Raw genomic sequence first — 20,927 nt, forward strand, 5'->3', positions numbered from 1 at the left:
GAGGACAAAAGTTCATACTCTTCGCCTGTCTTTTCTGTTGTATTTTTGTGCGAGGATGCTTTAACATCAAGCTCGTTTTAACAATTCAAAGTGAAAATTTGCTGCAGTGTCCATATAGATGTCACCAGATTAAAAAATAAGTTCAAATGAGTACACTGTAAACTATTAGGCAAACATGCAACACTGCTGGGATGAAACATCTGTAAACAACCTGAGGTTTAGCTTCAAGGAAACAACCTTAATGAGCAAACATCCAATCATGAGTTTGTGGAGGTATGCTGGGCGTTAAACTGGTTAACGTACTTGTTTATGTTGCTTCCCTCCTTCAGGCGTTCCCCTGCTGCTCCAGTTTTTGCTGCTCGCTCACTTCCAGCTAAATCTACCAGACTTAGCCGACTCACCTTTTCTCCACTCGTCTAGAAAATGAGACAAGAGATAGAAACAAAAGAAAGGCAGATTATCATCTCGTTTTTTTTTTTTACAGAAAATGGTTAAACTTACAACTTGCATATAATATCAGATAACATTGTCCCTTACGTCTCACGTAAGACTTTTCTGCCCAGGTGTCTGTTAAAACCAGACAGCTTTCTATTTATTAAAATTCTACAATCTAGATAAACTTTGTCCCTTTTAATATTTCTGTTAAAGATGGCGTATAGTATGTTATCGCAATAATGACAGCCACGCCACGGTCATCAGGGAATGTTCTGTTAGTTTTGTAGCTAAGGGTTAGGGTTACACAGTTGGGCATGAAATTGCAACAATGACCATGTGGTCTGACATAGTTTGGGATTTTCATTTTTATCCTCTGGTATGACCACCAGAGAGTCTTCTTACAGTTCTCAATGACATCTGCCATACATATAAGAGAGAGCATTACAATATCCAGGATCTGGATCTGTGCAGTGGGACATTTATGCAGATCTACATCTGGTGAAAAGCAGTGCCAAGCATCCACACCGGGTTTGACAAATCAGTGACTGGACATGAATCACCCAAGAGACTCCACATCAAAGCAATCGCCGGTAGCTTTTCAACAGCTTTCGACAGTGCAGCTTTGTCCTGATTTACAAGCGTCAAAGCAACAGACGTATAAATAAGACAGATAAATAAGACAGAGTTTGGCTTACATGAAAAACCTCCCCTCATCAATTTGCTGTTAAGTGCCTTTGGGCTGGATGCTTAGGTTCATTAATGCTCAGCAGACATTCTCAATACTTTTCACAAAACAGTAACTGTGCGATTCCACTCTTTGGTTTCCTCATCTTTTATTCTTCTGTTGACAGGTTCTTTCTGTGTCTTTCCAAGAGCTGTTGAGGATATAGCTATCATCACATCATTTGTACTCAGACAGGTCCACACCAAGTGTGCCAAGTGTGACAAGCCAGTAACTGACGAGGCCGAACCTGATCTACATCTGCAACCAAAGCAGAATACGAGCTGATGCAGTTCTGTGTCTACTGTGGGCACGTGCAACCACAGATGTTTGTGCAAGGACAATAGTGTAAAATTGCAATATTTGTAAGTGAAACACGGTAAAAATAAATCTGTATCAATGAGAAAATAACAAAAAAATTGAAAATCAAAAAAACACAAACTTAATGAAGTCTATTTTTTATGTCATGTACAGTGGCTTCAGAGAGTAAAATATCACATTTACAAGTATTCAGACCCTTTACTCAGCACTAAGTTGAAGCACCTTTGGCAGCAATTACAGCTTTAAGTCTTTTTGGGTATGATCCAACAAGCCTTGCACACCTTCAAAATCGATTTTATTCTTTGATGCAAAACTTCCTCTCAAACTTGGTCAGGTCTCTCCAGAGATGTTTGATAGAGTTCGAGTGAGGGCTCTGGCTGGGCCACTCCAGGATATACACAGAACTGTCCCTAATCCACACAGTGTTAGGGTCAGGGTGTAGTTGTTGTACTTGTTACTTTCTAAAATTCTGATTTACCTTCGTCATTAAGGGGCACTGAGTGTAGAAAAGCAATTATTTAAAAGGTTGCAGCATGAGACAGCAACATAACAAAATTGAAAAAAAAACTGTATCACTCCTTAGCATAGCTTGCTGATTAAATGGTGACAATGAGAAACTCTTCTTGCCCCACACAGGATTCTGTGACCAGGAGAGTTGATACCTGAATCAGTAACAAGATAAGCAAGATCGGCAGGAAGGACATGCAGCTTTAAGGTAGCAGCACACGTCTCAAGTGTCATCACCTGGTCACACATGGTAAATAAAGGACAGCCGATGTCATCAAGTGACCCACCTATTTCAAAAGCACGACTGTGGCACGGCAGGGATCAAAATATGCAAACAACTGAGGGGTTTGGTGGCAAATAAGGACAAAGTGCACTGCAAACTGTCTGAAAATACTGTGATGAGCTGTTCAGTTTCATAATGACACATCAGGCACTGACTGTATGAGGAGGCTTTTTTTCACCAGTGCCTTTATTGCAGCTGCTGAGTCACAAAAGGGTGAAGATTAGCTCCAGTTAATGATCTGCAGCCATTTCCTTTAAAGATCTACATAAAGGAGTTACTTTGAGAGAGGAGACTTAAAAGTAGTAACTAAATGTTAAGTGGTGCCGTGATAATTTCTGGTGTTATTGCCATCTCCTCTCTCTCTGTCAAGCTTTGCAGTCGATCACTGAAACTCTGTTTCTGCTTGTTTGACAAAGAACTTGATTAGCTCTTATATATCCACAGACGACATATTTACTGATTAGAAAGTGGGAATACACCAAATGAAGGTTTACATGTGTTTGTCGATCAGACAAAAACAGGCAATCATACTCAACAACCAGCACAGCTCACAGTGTCGTGCAAGCCACACTCTGAACATCATTCAAGTTGTAAAGAAAAAAGCAGGCATCTGCTGTGTTTAGGGCATCAACTCATTTTGTAGTGTGTCAAAAGCTCCAGCCCATTCTAGTTTTTTTATTAAGAAAGAGGAGACACTACAGACATCAGCTAAGTGATTCACTCACTAACTCCACAGTCTACATCTTAGCTGATAAATTCACTGACAGGTTGACTAGCTTTAATCATGACTGAGTGTGAGTTCCTTGATAAAAGAGATGCCTGTATCAGCTGACAAACTCACAGTCATACCTGTGAATTATTAACAGGATTTGTTTGTGAGAATAAAAGAGAGAGAGCAAGGAGCAGTAGTCAAGAGAAATAGTAATTTAAGTCTCTTCTTAGTAAACCTGGACAGACAGCACTGACTTCACCACCCAGTAGTGGCAGCAGCAGCAAATACATGTGACTATGTCATCATTTTTATGGGTCTTTTTGGTCCTTCAGACTAAGACAGTTTTCAAAACTTTAAAAAAAAAAATATTGGGGTAGTGTGGACAGCAGCCAAAAGGTGTAACTAGAGCAGTGTATGGGTGGATGCTGAGGTGTTGTCTTAACTTCTGCAGATTACATGCAGTTAGTCTTACCAATTTTAAACACACAAGGGCTGAGCTTTTTTAAGAGCAGGTAATTTGAAACTAGAAAAAGCAGCAGCATCATGTTTCAAGTTAGGTACCGACAGCCACTGCCTTGCTCGGATCCACCCTAAGTGCAGGTGTCATAGCCAATGTGCTCTGCACCCAGTGGCTGCAAAAGCAGAGCATATAAAATCCTTTTGCTTAAGTACTATGCTACTCGCAACAACTGTGACAGCAGCAAGCTACACTCCCAGTGACTGGCCACCTCTTGTAGAAAAGGAACGCTTTGCTCCCTGTGGAGATCAATAAACAGGCTATTATCTAGTGGACTTTTATTTCGATGATTGATAGGCAGATTGAATCCACCACAAATTGAGTTTCAGCAGCAGCTCTTCTGTTGCTGCTTTTAACACCAATCCATTTTACAAATAAGGCTTGCAAATAGACAGTATTTGTGTTACTATATCTTACCCCAGACTTCAAGTCTTTGAGTGTGTGTGTGAGGATGATGTTGAAGACAGCATGCGATCGACTGCTCTCCTCGTTCATGTTGGTAGCAGCAACAGTCCGAGACTTATTCCCCTCTGACATTAGAGACTCAATATCCTGTCAAAACAATAACAACAGAAGTCACATAACAGATTTATCTGTGATAATAATCTTATTTACATTCCATGTACAGACTGGACTTTTTGGACTGCTTTTGTGACTCAACATGCAGATCACAGGGTTTTATGTATTCCTGGCTTCTTTATAATACATAACCTGTTATGGGGGTGACCATATGACACATTGTGATGCATTGAGATACTATAATTAAAGCAAGATATTGCAATTTACTCCCCTCCAAAAATGTCTATTTTAAGGAAAGCTCTGATATAAAAAATGTTACATGTTTTCTCTGTCTCTTGGGAGGATTGAAAGAAGGGGAACTACCTTCAATGGCTGAAGGCCTCAAGCGAACTAGCTGTCAGAGGTTTTAATACATTACAAAACCACTATCAAGGACATAATAGAATATATAGATCCATGGCAAGATGGCATGATATTGTAACATCCCTAGTTTATTAAGCACACCTCTGAATCTCCTGGGAGCCTTGTGTGAGGTACAAAATGTTATTAATTGTTATACGTATTGAATACATTTGTAATCAGTCTAATCTGTTGACTTCTTCCATCATGTGAACATCAGATCCTCAATGTGTGCAGATCTGAGTGAGAGAATGTCAGACACTATGCTCACGTGTAATTGTGATCAGCCAAAACATGATCTGGTGGTAATGTTTTTACCTTGTAGCAGGCCACGGCTAGTCGAGACAGCCCATCCACATAGGGGCCCAACACTTTATGCTCTCTCACTCTGAGGGTTTGTCGACCCCTGGATACAAAGTAAAATCCGGTTAAATAATGATATAAAAAAAACAAAAAAAACAATGCTGCTAATTGCTAAAACAGTGTTCATCTGATATACTAGCAAAACAGACTCAGACATTCTGGTGACAACAACAGTTTGCTGAGTGACTCTGATTCAAACTTGCTCTAGGCCTGAGAACTTCATCATTTTCTGCTCCACATCAAAGCCCATATGGTTGTCAGATGGTCTTCTCCTCTTTGGTCCATTTTATAGAGGTTAAAGGCCATGTAGTGAGTGAAGGTTAAAGGTTATGCTGTCTGAGGCAGCAGACGCAGGCCTGTGTTCCTGATTTACTGCTGACCCGCTGGACACAAACTGGCCTACGCCAGTGACTGCAGGGCAGAATGATAATCCTTTTATCCACTAACCAAAGCAGCTGGTGATACAGCGGTCAACATCTGACCTTCTCTGTTCTGCCAACTAACATGTTGGCTGCAAACTTGCGATGACAGACAACATATAAACAAAATACAGTACTGTGCAAAAGTCTCAGGGCACCCCAGCTTTGATATTTTCATGTCAGTCACATTCTGTGATTGTTGGCATTTGGATAAGAATGATGCAACTGAAAGCTGGTCTCATATAGCCTATAAGTAAACTGTCAATAAGTTGAACTTTTTTTTTAAAGGATTTTAAAGTGCATGTAAAGCAAAAGCAGGGTTTACCCTCTTTACACATTATATATGTTAGAAAACAGTGGTTGAGAACAAAAACAAAAACAACCTGCAACTGTGGATTAAATAATTATCAGATGGAGTAACGACTGAAAAATGTTTCACTCAAATTTGACACTTCTATACATGTTTATAAACGTAAATTCTCCGGTATCAAACCTTCAACATACACCTGCAAAATAAAGCCATAATCGCAGGAAAAGCACATGACAGAAATCAATTTGGCTTTAATGACTACTTTTGCAGTGCATTTAGTTTTTAGGAATTATGATTAAATGCTACAGTGGAGGAAAAGAAATCCACCATCCATTTAAAAAGTGAGTTCATGTTCAGCTTGAGCTCATACCCTTTGGGATCAAGTAGATCCCGGACCTTCTCGTTGTATATCTCCATGTAGGAAACCTCCACAGTAAAGCTTTCCTGCTCACGCTGCTCCTTCTGGGTTCGTTCAAACAAAGCACTGCACAGGCGAGGAATCAGACCAGGCTGATCCCCTGACCCCATCATTGTGTATGATTTTCCCGAACCTGAACACAACAGAGACAATCACATCATGCACACACACTTAAGGCAATAATGGTGCATTAGATATTCAATAGGTGTGAAAGTAAATAGTATTTATTGACGTCACTCCCACTGAGTTACAATGGAGAACAACCTAAGTACTATACAAACACTGAACCTCATCATCTCTAGCTAGAAATATTTGCAGGATGGTGATTATCTGTTAAATCAGTGAGGAGCAGATTATCAAATTTGCTCATTCAAATTTTTCTTCACAGGACATGTTTCAGCCAGCCGTCTTATGCCTTTCTGTTGAAACAGACCATTGTTGAAAACTACACCACCTGCGTGATATAAGTAAGGTGTGGTCAATTGGTTTGAAGATGCATCCAAGCTTTGGTGTGTGGTAGGGAGTGGAGGCTGTCCAAGCTTCCTGTCACAACATATCCACAGACACTCCTTTTAAATCAATACACTTAAGGGCACTTTTGCAACTCTGTCTAAACACTCTTACTTTCTTTCTCCATGAAAGTTATAATGTTACAGATATATTATGCAATGTAACCTCACTGATATAGAGTTGGATATGACTGAAAGACCTGTCTGCATAAGGCTTCAATACGACCACAACCGTTGTAATTTTCATAAAGACACCATTTGTTATACGATAGTTTTAGCTTAATGTAATGTTACTTGATCTGGCACCTGAGCACATAGTCACATGATTTTGGTCATGAAATGAGGTGCATTACAGAAATTTACCAGTTTGTCCATAGGCAAATATACAGGCATTGTAGCCCTGAAAGGCATTGTAGAGAAGACTCTCCCCAAGGCACTGGAACACCACCTCCTGACCTGCAGACACAGATCACACCATTCTGTGAAACTGTGTACTGTACATCCACAAGATTAGACATGGAATGACATTTTGGTGATAACATTTAATCAATGTTAACTGGATCTGTGGTAATTAAGTAACCTGCAAAATGCTCTTTATCTGCCTCGTCCATGGACCAGAAACAGTAATCATAGGCAAAGACCTGGAAGATATGGAGACAATAATACCAGCATGAGACACACATATGAATAACATTTTATGATGGTTGTAAAACAGCAGGGTTCAAGTTAAGATTTCCTTGTAAATAAAATAAATTTAAACTGAATATATTTAGCTTGTTTTCAGATTTTCAAATTACATCAAATATGAATGAAATTTAAATAAATTAAAAAGCAGAAGTACAAATCAACTTTGTGTCACTACATTTAACACTGCAGACAGCTCATAAACTAAGCCTTGGAAAACACAGTGGCTTCTGTTTAAAATTCGCAACCACGGATTTAGCTATATGTCTGTCTGGGAGGGTGTGTGTGTATGTGTGTCTACCTTGGACTGATTCCTGATGATGATGTTGGGAGGTTCAAGGTCCACAGGAGCATGTGGAAAGAGCGATAAATGACTTTTAGTGCACACAGCAAGAGAGGATGAGTATGCTGACCGTTCAGAGTAAACATAATCTGAAAATTGGCTCATGCTATTCCAGATTATCAGTGTTTTTTATCATAATATCATGTGCTCCTAGTAGGAAATTAGTAAATGGAGACAGACACTTAGACAAATAAGCCACAGCCCTCAGTTTGTGTGTGACTTCTTTGTCACATGTCAAAACCAACTTCTCATGGGATTTGGAAAGGGTGTGTGTCTGTGGATGTCAGGGAACACATTCGTCTTTGGCAGCTTGGTGGACACCAAAAAAAAAAAAAAGGTGGGTGTCTGGGTTGGAAGAGGGGGTTGGTGGTGAAGTTGGCAGAGTGTTGAGACTGTGTGTGAATTAGATGGTGTTGTAGAAGGGTTACTGTGTCAAGGTCATGCAAAGAAATTAGCAGTTATGAAGGGACAATCCCTGAGAATGTTGAAGTGAATATTTGACATTTAAAAAGAGGGTGGATTGCCCAGTGTCTGCACAATACCCTACAGACAAAAATGGGAAAATACATACTACACACAACAACCCACACGTTTACATTAGGAGCATTTAACCAGTGGCAATGTCCTTTAAAACAGATCTCAGCAAACAGATGATCCCCCACGTCTGGATCTCTGCACAGCATGCAAGCAAATGTCAGACCACACCAGAACAGACTACTGCAATAACGACAGACTTTAACTTTGAAAAAAGCAATTTAAAAAGTAAAACAATAACAAGCAATTACAAGAACCTGAACCCTGCAGAAAAGGTCTGAGACTGTGTATATATTTAAGATTAGGTTGTATTTTCCTTTGTGTTCATGAATATCTTTAGCCATCTTTATTAACAAGCTGCACCAGCCTGGGCATTTTAACTTTTCCATATCTTAAAATGTTTGCCTCTGATGTGGATTTGGAAGTTACATCAGCATCGAGTCTGGCATCATCAGATCTAAATCATCCGAATTAAAGGGCATATGTTGGGCCCCTGCACAACCATTGATCACCATATTAATTACCATATGTGTTGAGCATATGAATATCATTTCATTTCCGCATTTAAACAACCTGGCACCCAGTCACTCTGCAGTCATCAGCTTATTCTTTTCCCAAGCTCAGCATCAGGGTAGCTATAAATGGCATTTGTTTTAACTTACTGGATGGGTAGAACATAAGAGATCAATAAATACAAGTCAAATCATCACCAACACTTAGATTTTAACTGTGTGTTGGAAATCTGCAAGGGGAAACCGACACTGTCCAACTGCTGCTCACTCGTCACTGTTTTTGAGTGTCTCTGTGTGGTGAAAATATCGCAACAAACATGGACAGTTCTTCACAAAATTGGTGGGAATTAGGGCTGGAACCAATGATTATCCACAACGTTAACCTTGATCTTCACATGATTTCATTTTTCTAATGGTTAAAGTCTCATCTCGTGTTACAACAGCGCAAACAATGCTTTCATTCACTAAGTTTCTCCTCTCACTCTTCCTCTCACACAGAAATCACATGTATATGTACAGTCAGACTCATTTTTACATAGTTTTGTTGTCATCCACCGAAACGATGTCAGTGTGTATTTTAATACAATGCGAATGAAGTCAGATCCGTTCTCATGTGGTCACAGGAGATTTTAATACGAGGTGAGAACAGTTGTACTTAGCTCTGTCCACCCATTGATTTGATCATTAAGGACAGATGTTAATTCCCAGTTTGAATTGGGCCCTGGAAATCCCCTGACATGTTCTTTCTCCATCTGTACATTGCTGCTCTGCCCGTGGGGTTAGTTATGCTGTCAGAAAGCTGCACAAAGTCAAATGAGGTGGCCAGGGGTAGAGAGATAATGTTTTACAGACACACATACACAGGTTTGCAAAGCTATTGTTCTTAGGGTACTGCATTGACTTCCATTCATTTGACTAATGCCTAATTCCAAACTTAACCAAACCACAGTTCAAATCTTAGCTTTAAACTTAACCAGTTCCCCAGAGATCAGGTTGTGCCTCTTTCAGTTTTGGTGTCCATGAGGACTACTGGTCCTGACAAGGTCAGTGTTTACAGCAAAAAATGTCGAAAAAAGACGTAACAAATACAAGTGCACACATACATGCATACATACATACATACATACATACATACCCACACACACACCTGTTTCCTTTCACCCATGCACATTCTTTATAAACCACCAAAGCTGCCAGCATCCAGCCCAATCTGTAACACTTCATATTTCACTGACGTTCCTCTGCTGACGTGCTGCACTCAGCACAGTGAATACATGCAGAACAATCCTCATCTGCAGCTCTAATTGATTCCAGTGGCACTTCAAGCAGGATACAAATAGGCAGATGACAGTTAGTACTGATTTAAAGTCCACAAGACCTTCAGCAGTCACTGGGGTTATCACCATTTTGTCAAAGGTGAAATCTTTGATTTACTGATGCAACATTTAAGGATCGTAAAATGTTCAGGGGATTAAGGGCATGTAATGTATGCCCATTATCTCACAGTCCCATGTCCTAAGAAATCAGCATGACACATTTTGACATACATAATGTGGTAGCTGTCATGGTTGCAGACAAGAAGGGTTACCCATGTATTAAACTCTGAGAAACAAAACTGGGATCCCCTATGGCCAATAAGAGGCACTCAGGAGAGCTGTGACCCCGCCTCCCTCCGTCATCCTAAACTTCTATTCGTCCCTTCACCCTTCAGCCTGCTCCTCTGCTCTCATCACCATAATTTAAAAAATAACCTGATGCATGGCTGCTCCCCCCCCTCCTCTCTCTCTTTCTCTACTGCTCTTTTCCCCCCTCTTATGGACTGAACCATTCACAGCTGTGTAGGGAGGAATGGCGGATAGAAAGAAGGTTGAAGGTAGCCAGCGGGTTAGAAGGAAAGAGGCTGGGCCCAAGCCTGGAATGTTAAGCTGAAACATACTGATGGCACAGAACAACAAGAACTGTGCTGTCATAAGCTAATGTTTGAATTCAGCACATAACAATAAGTCTTCACATGCAATGAAAATGACAGCTATAGAGTTGATGGCTTCTGCATATCATACATACACAAACTGTATGCCATCCCCAACAGTGAACTCATTCATTTACTATATACTGCAAGTTAGATGTTGGGTATTACCGACTGTGGCTAGGGGTATGTACAGTATGTAATAAGACTCAGAAGATATGCTTTTGTCACCATTTTATTGTATCACGATACTTGATTGACATTTAAATTTGTATTGCAATTCTACACATACTGCAATTTGCAATACTAATAATGGCGATTTTCTTTCCCCCCTTGAATCAAAACTGAATGATATATTTTTTGAGACAATAACCCGTGGGTTTTATTTCCAAAATCAGTGCACATCGCATGATAGTCACTCAGTCTGACATTTATCTAAACTGAATCAGGCCAAGTAGAAAAAGTGTTGTTTAGCTTTGCCTACTCAGTGTTCCCTGAATTAGTGCCGTGAGAAAATACAATGGATAGAATAGAACCTCTCAAAACATGACACAGCACAGCATGATTCAAATTAAACTGACAAATATCTTTTCAAAGCCCTGGATCACGAATAACATTGATCAACGGATAGAAACTACATTGCAGTATTTCTATTCTACTCTACAAGACACTTAAAATGCACCTTGTGTCACTTGACACTTTTGTCTCTGTGTAATTTTCTTATTTTCTTCAACTGTCGGACAAAAACTTTTTTTCTGTGTCTCTCTTGACTGACACACTGTTCACCACACACTTTCAGCTTCTTGACATGCTATTGTCCTCTCAGCTTTCCCCCCTAACATCAACAATTTCAGCAAATCCAGTCTTAATCACAATCAACAAGAAGTAGCTCATAAATGCAAATAAATAAGTAAGCTGACAGTACCAATCAGGATAATACAATGACAACTTCAAGATGGAAATATTTTTCAGTAGGATAAATTAAGACTTAAGAATCGCACGACTGGTTAAGTGAGTGTATCAAAAGTGGCAAGTGACGGAGTAGCAGGCTTAAGTCTACAAAGAGTTTACATCCTTTAACCTGTCCCTTATCAATATTGAGCTCATTGCTGGATTCATACATTCACACCAGTTTACATAGTAATATAAAGTAGGTATACAATATTGTTTTCTGATGATGATGGACCAATATCGATGGCTGGAAATGCTGACTTCACAGGCAGTGGGGAGTATAATCAATTCACATATAATCAGATGGATCAGTGTCATGTGACTCATCCTTCCTTCTGGAGCTGCTCGGCAGCTACACAGTGGTGAATATTTTGTTTCCTCCTCACTCTATTCAGACTTTCACTCTTCAAGACTAATCACTCACTCACAGTTAACATTAACACTGGTTTATGCTGAGGGACAACATTGTGTTTACATTTCAGCTCAATATCCTCCCACAAAAAGAATGAACAAACTGAATTTATGATCATGGTAATGTATTTAAGGAAAAAAAGCCAATGTCCAATGAGTGCAAAAGAGCCATGGTTTAAATGTCAGATCTCAGATGCCCAGGCTACCACAAGCATATGAACCCATCTTATTGTATTTGCTATAATCAGATTTCTTGAATTATTTTTGTTAACCTAGCAACTATCCAAAGCAGGAAAGTTCTGGTCAGTGTGGCCTGTAGATGCATGACACTCCTTAATTTCTAACCCTGTCATTAAGTTGTGGACTGTTAGGAACTCCCACATTCACATGGCCAGTTCAGGCTGGACTGTATAAACATTTAAATCTCACTCTGCAATCAAATTCCATCTTTCTATTTTAACAAATACACTGTTAATCCTTCACTAAAAACATATTAGTGAGCAGTACAATTAACCCACACATACACAAACATGCTGAGAGGGAAAAAAATACATTCTAAGATATGGGGCCACATAGTATCTATTGTCCATCGTCTTGGAAACCAAGGCACACATGTGTTTGCCTCACTGACATCTGACAGGACCTCCAAGTGTGTCAACATCCCCAGTGCAAATAGCCTCAGGTCATGATGCAAACTATATTTTTTGACCACACAGCTGCTTGGAGGTCAGCTGCCTGCTTATCAGACAGAGGAGCACACGCTGCCCTGGCCCTGAAGGTTAAAACATCCCCACTGGGTTCAATGTTAATCAGGCAAGGCAGGTGTAAAAATAGGCACTGAATACAATATATGAATGATGTAATGCAATATTTCCATTAGCAAATGGAAAAGAAAATCATGTAAACCTCGGCCAGGAGAGAGAACAGAGATCTAATGCATAATAGAACTAGAGAAAAACTTGGAGAATATCCAGATCACCACCAAATTTTTGTAATTTGTCTCTTGGGTCGACTGCAAATATTCTTGATACTTTAGTGAGACTTCATAAGACAACATTAATGACAGTACTGTAGTGAGTCAGCGAGGGTGGCAGCATGACAAAGTTTAATCTGGCCTCCCCAGTGTGTGCTGCTGGCTGGAAAAACTGTATCAGACCCACAAGCAGAAAAAAAAAAATCAGTTTAGAATTCAGCTACAAAAATAGATAGTAGATGTTTTGTTTGAGTAAAGTGCACACGAGCCTGATTTGTATGACACTGGTGAGTTAGGTCAAAGCTCAACTACTAAGAATCAAGTGAAATACTGAGTAAAAATAATCCTCCAATGTACACACTGTGTAAATGTAAACAAAACAAAAATGACATTTGCATGCAGAGGGCGGCAGTCAGTCAGCCCGTCCTCCTGCTGCTTCCTCGCTCCTTTGTCATCGAGACACAGACTGAGAAGCTTTGCTCTTGTTCAGTCCCACAAAAAGTCATAAAAGTCACCGGGAGAAGTTTATGGTCGACAGATGCTCAAGTAAATGAGGGCTTTCCCCCATTTCTACCGCCTCCACACTCAAGGAAGGGGCTTCATGGTCACTGTCAGCGACCCAAAGTTAACCTTACCCATTGTTGCCATAGAAACAGAAGGGCTGAGAAAAGGGGAGGAAGCCAGGCGGTGGGGATTTGCAGCCTGACAAGAGAGAAGGAAGACGGGAGTCTGCCTTTTTAATGTATGGCTGTCTCAGTTTTGCCTGCGTCTCACTACTCCCGTCTTTCTTCCACAGACACACTCTTGAACCTCAGTTTGAAGCCAACATTATTTAGTATATCATCTCCACCAGGTGCCACCAGTTAGAGAGAGATCTTTCATACAACTAGAGTTTATCATTTTTTTCTCAGTAACAGTGCTAAATTTATACTTTCAAAATGGTAAAGTAACATAATCTAGATTTGCTCTCAGGCTCCGCCCATGGTTAGTTGTTACAAATGTCACAAAATATGTCGCAATAACGTGCATTTGTTGACAAGGCAACAAAACCAGTGATCTTATCATGAGCAGGACTTGTAGTGTACAATACCATCACACATGCCTGTTTTTAGATGGGAGACAAGCACATGTGTGTGTATGGTGCAGGGTAGCTCGAATCTGTCAGCTTCTGGACAGACAGCTGGGCAAAGTGCTTTTCAGCTCAATCTAAAGGGAAATGGATGGAAAAGCAGCTCATGGAAAAAGCTCAGGCACTGAAACAAGGCACCAAGATTTGCTTCCTGATCTGGTACGGTAGATACTGATCGTACAGGTAACGCGTCATATTAGTGACATGCTCTGCTACCCAACAGTACTTACAACACAACCAGCTTGGTTTGTAATGGGGCCTGGCCAGCAGGCTTCTTTTTGTATCCCAACTTTATCAGTGTTCAGCTTTATATTTGCCTTTATATATACCTTGCAAACACCAGCAGTTCGCAAGGTGTGATAACTGCTGACAACATTCCCTTATTCAGACACAGATACGGCAACACATACAGTACAGTGTAGGAGAGACTCAAGCATAACCCACAACCAGTAGCTGATCAAAAGCATGGAAACAGAAAAAGCCAAGAGAGGGGAAACTAGGGACGAGTGATTTATGTAGATAAACACCTGTCTCCAGGAGGCCTGACAGCCAGTTTGTCAGCTTCCTGCAAAACATTCCAAAATCAGAGGATGTCTTCTGAGAAGCAGTCAGGGAAGCGATAGAACATTTCCGAGGCACTTTTCATACAGTATGGATTTTTTATTATTATTATTATTATTATTATTATTATTAAAAGTGTAAATTCAGAGCCTGTTTGTGAAAGTAAAGTAGAACGTGACAGTAGGAGATTGGGCTTTCCCTCTCCACAAACACAACATATTGTCATGACTTTAATTCTGAAGAAAACGTGATAACCCTGGAGCAAGTTGTGTGGGAATTTATGAATGTCTATTTATAAAGAACAGTGGAAAATTCATATTTTAGGAAACTTTCTCCACACCTAATCTAAAAATGTGTCTCAAAAAGGAGAATGACAGTTGATGTCCATTTAATCAACTGGGAAAGTTGGGTTTCAATGTTTCATGCTGCCTCTCTAATGCTGTGAGGGAAGTGGGACCAACCACACCCAACCAAAAATCTCCCTCTCCCATAGGGTGGATTACAGTTTGAACATTTACTTGAAAAAATGTATTGCAAATCATAAATACCTGTGGGTAAATACCAGGATGATCGCTTTTCAGGCTAAACATAATACGACACGTTATGTTTGTGCATATTGCCCAGTCCAAGCATACACTATCACTTATTAAAAGGCCGTTAAACATGAGCTAATGGCTTTTAATTTAATAACTTTTCAGGACTTAATAATGTTGTGGACGCAAAGTGCGGTCAGCACATGCACGTACCTGGTGTCTGCTTTGCCAAGGTTGGTTCCTGCAGGATGGAGAATCGTCTGGTTCTTCACCATCTCCACAACACATTTTGTGTTCAGTTCCTTTTCTGTGGATCAGACAACACAGTTTTACAATCACAACTCAACCTCAAAACACAAATTTTACACCATGTCATGTAGTGCAGTTATGTTTTGTTTTTTGTCATCTCCAGCAAATGTGTGATGTAATGACAGACATGCAGTCACTTTTAAATACAGATACAAGGATCTCTTCTCTAAATTCCTTCCTGCTTTTACTCTATTTTGTGCAACTCTTATTGTTCAATTGATCTCTCTCACACATACACACATGCATGCACATGAAGTAAGACAATGACTCAAGTTTCCAGCTCAGTCTAAGAAGCAGTCATAATGCTTTGTCCACTAAATCTACTAATGTTGACAGGCTGCATCAGCCAGCAGATAATGTTGCACAAGCTTCTTGATTAAGGGGGTAGCTCTGCAGTTAAAATGTTCCAATAAGAAAAATGCGGATTTTCCTTCCTAAATATAAGTTATGTTTTTCAGTGCTACAAAGACAAGCACAGTATGTGACAACTTATTTACAGCCAGTTTCTGACAGTATTTACCGTATAATGGTTTGCACATTATGTTTATTTTCTTGGGCAAACTTCTAAAAGAAGCCTTGCTGTTAAAGTGACCAGGAAAGTATTGGAAATATCAACTTGAACCACACTGTAAATTCATGAGCCTGGCTAAGTCTCTCCATTCATCCATCTTGCCAGGGAGACCTAATGATGGTCGTTGACTCGTCAGACACACAGGGGAAGGGCTTCCAGCATATCCTGGGCATCCAAATTCAGGCAGACAAGGTTATTATTTAAAATAAACAACAAAATATACAGTTAACAACTGGATTGTTGCAGATCTGACTGATTTATCGGCATCATTATTTTACTGGTGAAAGCTTAGACCATAGCTCTGTACAACAAATCACTTCTGTAATCATGGAAGATTAGCAGGGGCAACAAAACATTAAATAAACATAATGAGGATGTTTTTGAATCAAAATGGTTTTAAAAAAGGCTTGTTTGTAAAAATAAGCAACACAAAGTGGTGACAAATTCTTACCATTTAACCCAGAGATAAGATAAGGATGAAAGTCAGTCATCTACCTACCCTGTTGCCCCTGCTTCGGATAGCCCACCTCCTCTACTAGGACCTCTTCTATAGGGAGGTCAGAGGTCAGTGTAAAAACATTACTCCTTCAGCTGCAAATCTGAATTAGTTCAAGGGCACTGCAGCAATGACGAAACCTACTGGTAATAAACACCGTCCTTCAAATACAAGCCCTCAATCAAGGTTCCCGGGTAAACAAGAATCCTTAATGCCTTTGTCTATACCCCTTGAACATGTATTTATTCATGCATTTATTTTTACAATGGCCAAATATGTACCGTAAAGGTCAGTATTTACATGCAGCTGCTGAAAATGCCCCAGTTGGCTGTCAAGCAATGGGCATGCAAGGGCGTGTGTCAACTCAAGACAAAAACCTTCTGTGGTTTCAATACTTTTCTTCCACAAGAACCGTCTTATGCAGCATAACAGTGTAATTAAATATTTTATGCCTTCAGATGTTTTCAAACCAAGACATGACAGCACAATCAATTTTTGGTAGACAGTCATTCCTCCTTTTTTGATTAAGAAATAGTACACAATCCTCACACCAACCAGCCTTGATAACAGTGTATAGTAAACAATCTGAAATCTATCTTCCCTGATTTCATCGAACAATAATTATTGATTTGCTGATCAAGTATGCATAATGTTGCAAAAAGCTAAGCATCATCATTGCATCAATGTACCTGCACAGGATATATTAACAATACCTAATTATAATCTTGTTATCCCAATTACCAGTCACACATTGTCCACTTTGTTTGCACACAATGGATTCACTAGAGTGTTGCCTACCCTGAAGCATTAGAGTAGATTAATGTAACATACAAGCCACAATCAAAGTCTACTATCATTTCCCTAAATGTGAATGAACGTTCCATTGGATACGTAAGTGAATCTCAATGTGAGCAGCTGTACATCTGATGAAAGGCTAACTGTGCCTGCTGAAACCAGCAACACTGGGGATTTGAGGCTGGAGTGTCTGTTTATAGAGCCACAACACTGCTGTTTCTGGCAGGAACACAGGCATAGATTCATGGAAACTTTGTGTCAAAGGTCACTGGACCTGAATAACCATCCAAGTCTTCAGTTGTTTGACATCACAAAGTCAGCAATATGAGGTTTAGTGACAAAGTAAAAAAAAAAAAAGTAAAAAAAGGTGGGGACTGAAGCAAACACTGGGGTGTTGAGGAAGAAAAATGTGCTCTCCTGCTGCCTTCATTACCCACATGCCCATAGTTCTGCAGCTGTACTTCCTCCTCAGCAGTAAGGAAACTGTGATGCAGCGTGGTTGACAGGATAAATGTGCCCATTGTTATCTACCTCTCCTTGCTCCATAGCCAGTTCCCACTTTCCACTGACTTTCTCTCTGGTCCTTCCCTGGGTTACCGGTGCTGAGGTTTTGGCACAACTGCCCTGACATCAGACAAATTGGCAGCAGGGCTGCCGTTGCTACGCCTGAGATTGCTCTGTTCTTCGAAGGCCACAGCCATGGGAACATGGAGCATTACGCAATGTTAGCAAATATTCATTCAGACTCACTCCCTTCCTGTCTTTGTCCAGCTAGGCAGCTACACCACATCTCCTCCTCAACCTGGGCTACACAGAGACAGTGGCCTCGAGGTTAAAGGAGCCTGTTTAATATTTATATATGTCACAGGTCTGAATCAAAGCTGGGCATATTTGAGTGAGGAAAGAACTCATCAGTTATACCACTTCTGAAACAATATATGATAGAAATCCTTGGTTTCTCCGAGCCAGTATGTGTTTTGGTTGAGTATGTGATAAATGTCTTGTCTTAACACTTGTAAATGTGGACAGAGCCATGATTCAGACAGAGAAACCAGAGTCAGGAAATCCGAAAGGCACAACTGGAAACGTGGCACTACTGGTTCCAAACCCATTCCCACTGCCTTCAAGAAGCCATCAATTTGTCTGCATGTGTCCCGTTACCAAAATCATGATTGCTTTTGCTAAGCAATGGAAGATTCATGAGGGCATGTGTTCATATTTATGACAAAAAAAGTTTTGTATGTTTTGAATGTTGCAACAGTGAAGCTAGAAATACTTGATGCAGGCAACTTTTCTTACAAATATGTCTCTGCAGCCAAAAGAAATAAAAACATAACATAATGACCCTAAGCATGTTAAATAAGTTCATATTTCTTTAAGCTCACACAACGATAGCAAGATACAACTAACTACTTTAGTCTATGATAATAACTTGACAAGGCAGCAAAGTGGCTTCAAATCAGCTAGATAAAAGTGTAATTGACCTTTTTAAACTGCCAGTTTGCATCACCTGTACCAGTCACGACAGAGAAGCTGTGCTCTACTCTTCACTGACACCAATGTTAACCATCAACTGACTCATTGTTGATGTTCACAGATACACATGGGATTTTTGTGTGTCCAGAACAAATGTCTAATCTTGTCAAGAGCTACCACTGAGACATGTCATAATGACAGTGGAGTTTTTCTAAAGTAGAAATAGAGTCCATGATAATGTACTGCCTATAAAAACATAGGCATCTAATGACTTGGTCTTGTGACCGATTCCTCCAGCTCAGAGTGAAAGAGAAGGGGACGTGTGATCTGTTCTGTCAGTTGTCGGTCAACCTCCTCAGTAGGGCTCCACCTCCTCCTTTCATAGGACACATGGCCTCCCATGGCAAAAACACAACTTGGCAGATGACCAGAAAATGTAATCTGTGGTTTCCTGCATGACACTAAAAATGTGTAATATAATTGACCAGAGCATTTGAACATGCATGAAGATTTGTCTAACACTGTGCCTTTGTTACCCCATCTTTTAAAATGAGAGAAAAGGAAGTAAGTGTGGCCCCAGGGAAAATGACAAAGATACACATGCATGTTGGCCTAATGGTAGTAAGGCAGTGAATAAAGACACAAGTGACTGGGAGAAGTCATTCCTAGTTGCTCTGCTGGTGTAGCAATTGACAAATTAAGTCAAGACGCTATTGGCATCTGTATAAGTCAGCAAAGGTGTCAAAGAACACAGACCTTCAAGACAGAAAGAGCTCACACAACAACTTGACTTTCCATCTTGCTAGAGGCCATGAGAGAAGCTATAACAGCAACATGCAACCATGTGCCAGCCAGAATACGGCCTCTTTTCATCTGCAGCAGCTCAATTTACTAATGGGTGGTCATTTCTGACTGACACCCAAGAAATTAACAGAGACGACATCACTCAAGTCAGTCTCCTATGGACATTGTTAGTGTGACACGTGGTTTATTTATAGTTCGCCTCATGTAATCAGCGGATCATTAGTCTTAGACTCTGGACACACTGACCGATGGTTGACCAATGGCTGAGGACTCTGACTAACAGTGACACTGAATCAGATTGGCATGTGTCAGGGCAAATAAATTGGACACTACACATTGACTACAGCCGATCTGAGAGGACATTAGTTCCCTTACTAACAGGTGGCAGTAGTCTGTATTCCTCATTTAAAAGGAAGACCTAATATAAACTGCAGCATTTGTTGGTCTTGTCACTCGGTCACCACACACGCACACGCACACACACACACACACACAAACAAACTTGTGACAGCACAGCAACTTTAACTCTGATGATGACTGAAAAGAAGACTGAAACAACCCTTGGTGTTCTGCTTGAAGAAGAATATAGTGGTCATGGTTGTGTTAGCTTGCGTTTCCATTTCCGTTTTCTGACTACCTAGTGAAAAACAGCCAATCCCGTTTATCTCTGTCATCACCATATGACCACAATGATTCAACACGTTGAAATGGCATTTAAGCCCAGTGCAGACTGATAATCCTGGGTAGCTTTCCTCACATATTGTGTGTTTTGTTTTACATTGATCAACCACAGCAATGAAACAGGTGGCTGACCAGTGTGTTGCCTACAGAGAATTATTTAAAGTTTCATGAAAATAAGTCTTAACTGACAGTTTACATGGACTCCTTTTAAAACGTGGGGCAGACATACACTGCTCTACCACAGTTGAACCAGTTACCTGTCTTATTTGTTGTAGCGGATCAGTGTATACATGGTTTACACAAAGACCATATAGACAGACATAATTTACATTCCACAAAAGGTGAATTTGGGGTCAGAGCATCAGTAACCCAGATGTGGGGAGACAGGAGCAACTCTCACCTCTCCTGTTCATGGGTCGGACACGAAGAGCCACTTTGACATTGGCGTCGTCCAGGCTGGGCTCCCCCATGTTGACTCCTTACCCGGGATGATCCAAACCAAATCAGTCTTTGAAGTGAGCACTCATCCAAAAACCCTGGAAATGTTGAGCTAGCCGGACTGTCGGCCAGCTAGCTGCGCTCAGCTCTCCTCCATAGAAAAGGCATGTCCACGGAAAAACAAAAAGCCTGTGCAAAATCCCGCAGGAAGCCAGCCACCGCCACTTTACCTCCTTCTTCTGCTCATTTCCCTGGTTAATTTAGATCCACAGAGGCTGGAAGAAAAACGAGAGAGTGTACATTGTGTCATATATTACGGCAGCTGGT

At 40.4% G+C, this 20,927-nt stretch overlaps 1 protein-coding gene across 7 annotated transcripts in view; it reads right to left on the reverse strand.

The window, feature by feature from the left end:
• Nucleotides 1-20,927, reverse strand: part of kif13ba (kinesin family member 13Ba) — a 36,789-nt gene that overhangs the window by 14,543 nt on the left and 1,319 nt on the right. For all 7 annotated transcript variants that reach the window (XM_058629159.1, XM_058629156.1, XM_058629163.1 and 4 more), the window contains 9 exons: nt 20,563-20,875; nt 15,244-15,337; nt 7,419-7,431; nt 7,014-7,074; nt 6,797-6,889; nt 5,877-6,057; nt 4,733-4,820; nt 3,914-4,048; nt 304-416 (listed from right to left, as the gene is read on the reverse strand). In XM_058629159.1, coding sequence (XP_058485142.1) covers nt 304-416; nt 3,914-4,048; nt 4,733-4,820; nt 5,877-6,057; nt 6,797-6,889; nt 7,014-7,074; nt 7,419-7,431; nt 15,244-15,337; nt 20,563-20,632 — 848 coding nt within the window. In that variant the 5' untranslated portion in view covers nt 20,633-20,875. The remainder of the gene's footprint in view (nt 1-303; nt 417-3,913; nt 4,049-4,732; nt 4,821-5,876; nt 6,058-6,796; nt 6,890-7,013; nt 7,075-7,418; nt 7,432-15,243; nt 15,338-20,562; nt 20,876-20,927) is intronic.

The sequence above is a fragment of the Solea solea genome, chromosome 5 (genome assembly GCF_958295425.1).
Source record: "Solea solea chromosome 5, fSolSol10.1, whole genome shotgun sequence".
NCBI classification, from domain to species: Eukaryota; Metazoa; Chordata; class Actinopteri; order Pleuronectiformes; family Soleidae; genus Solea; species Solea solea.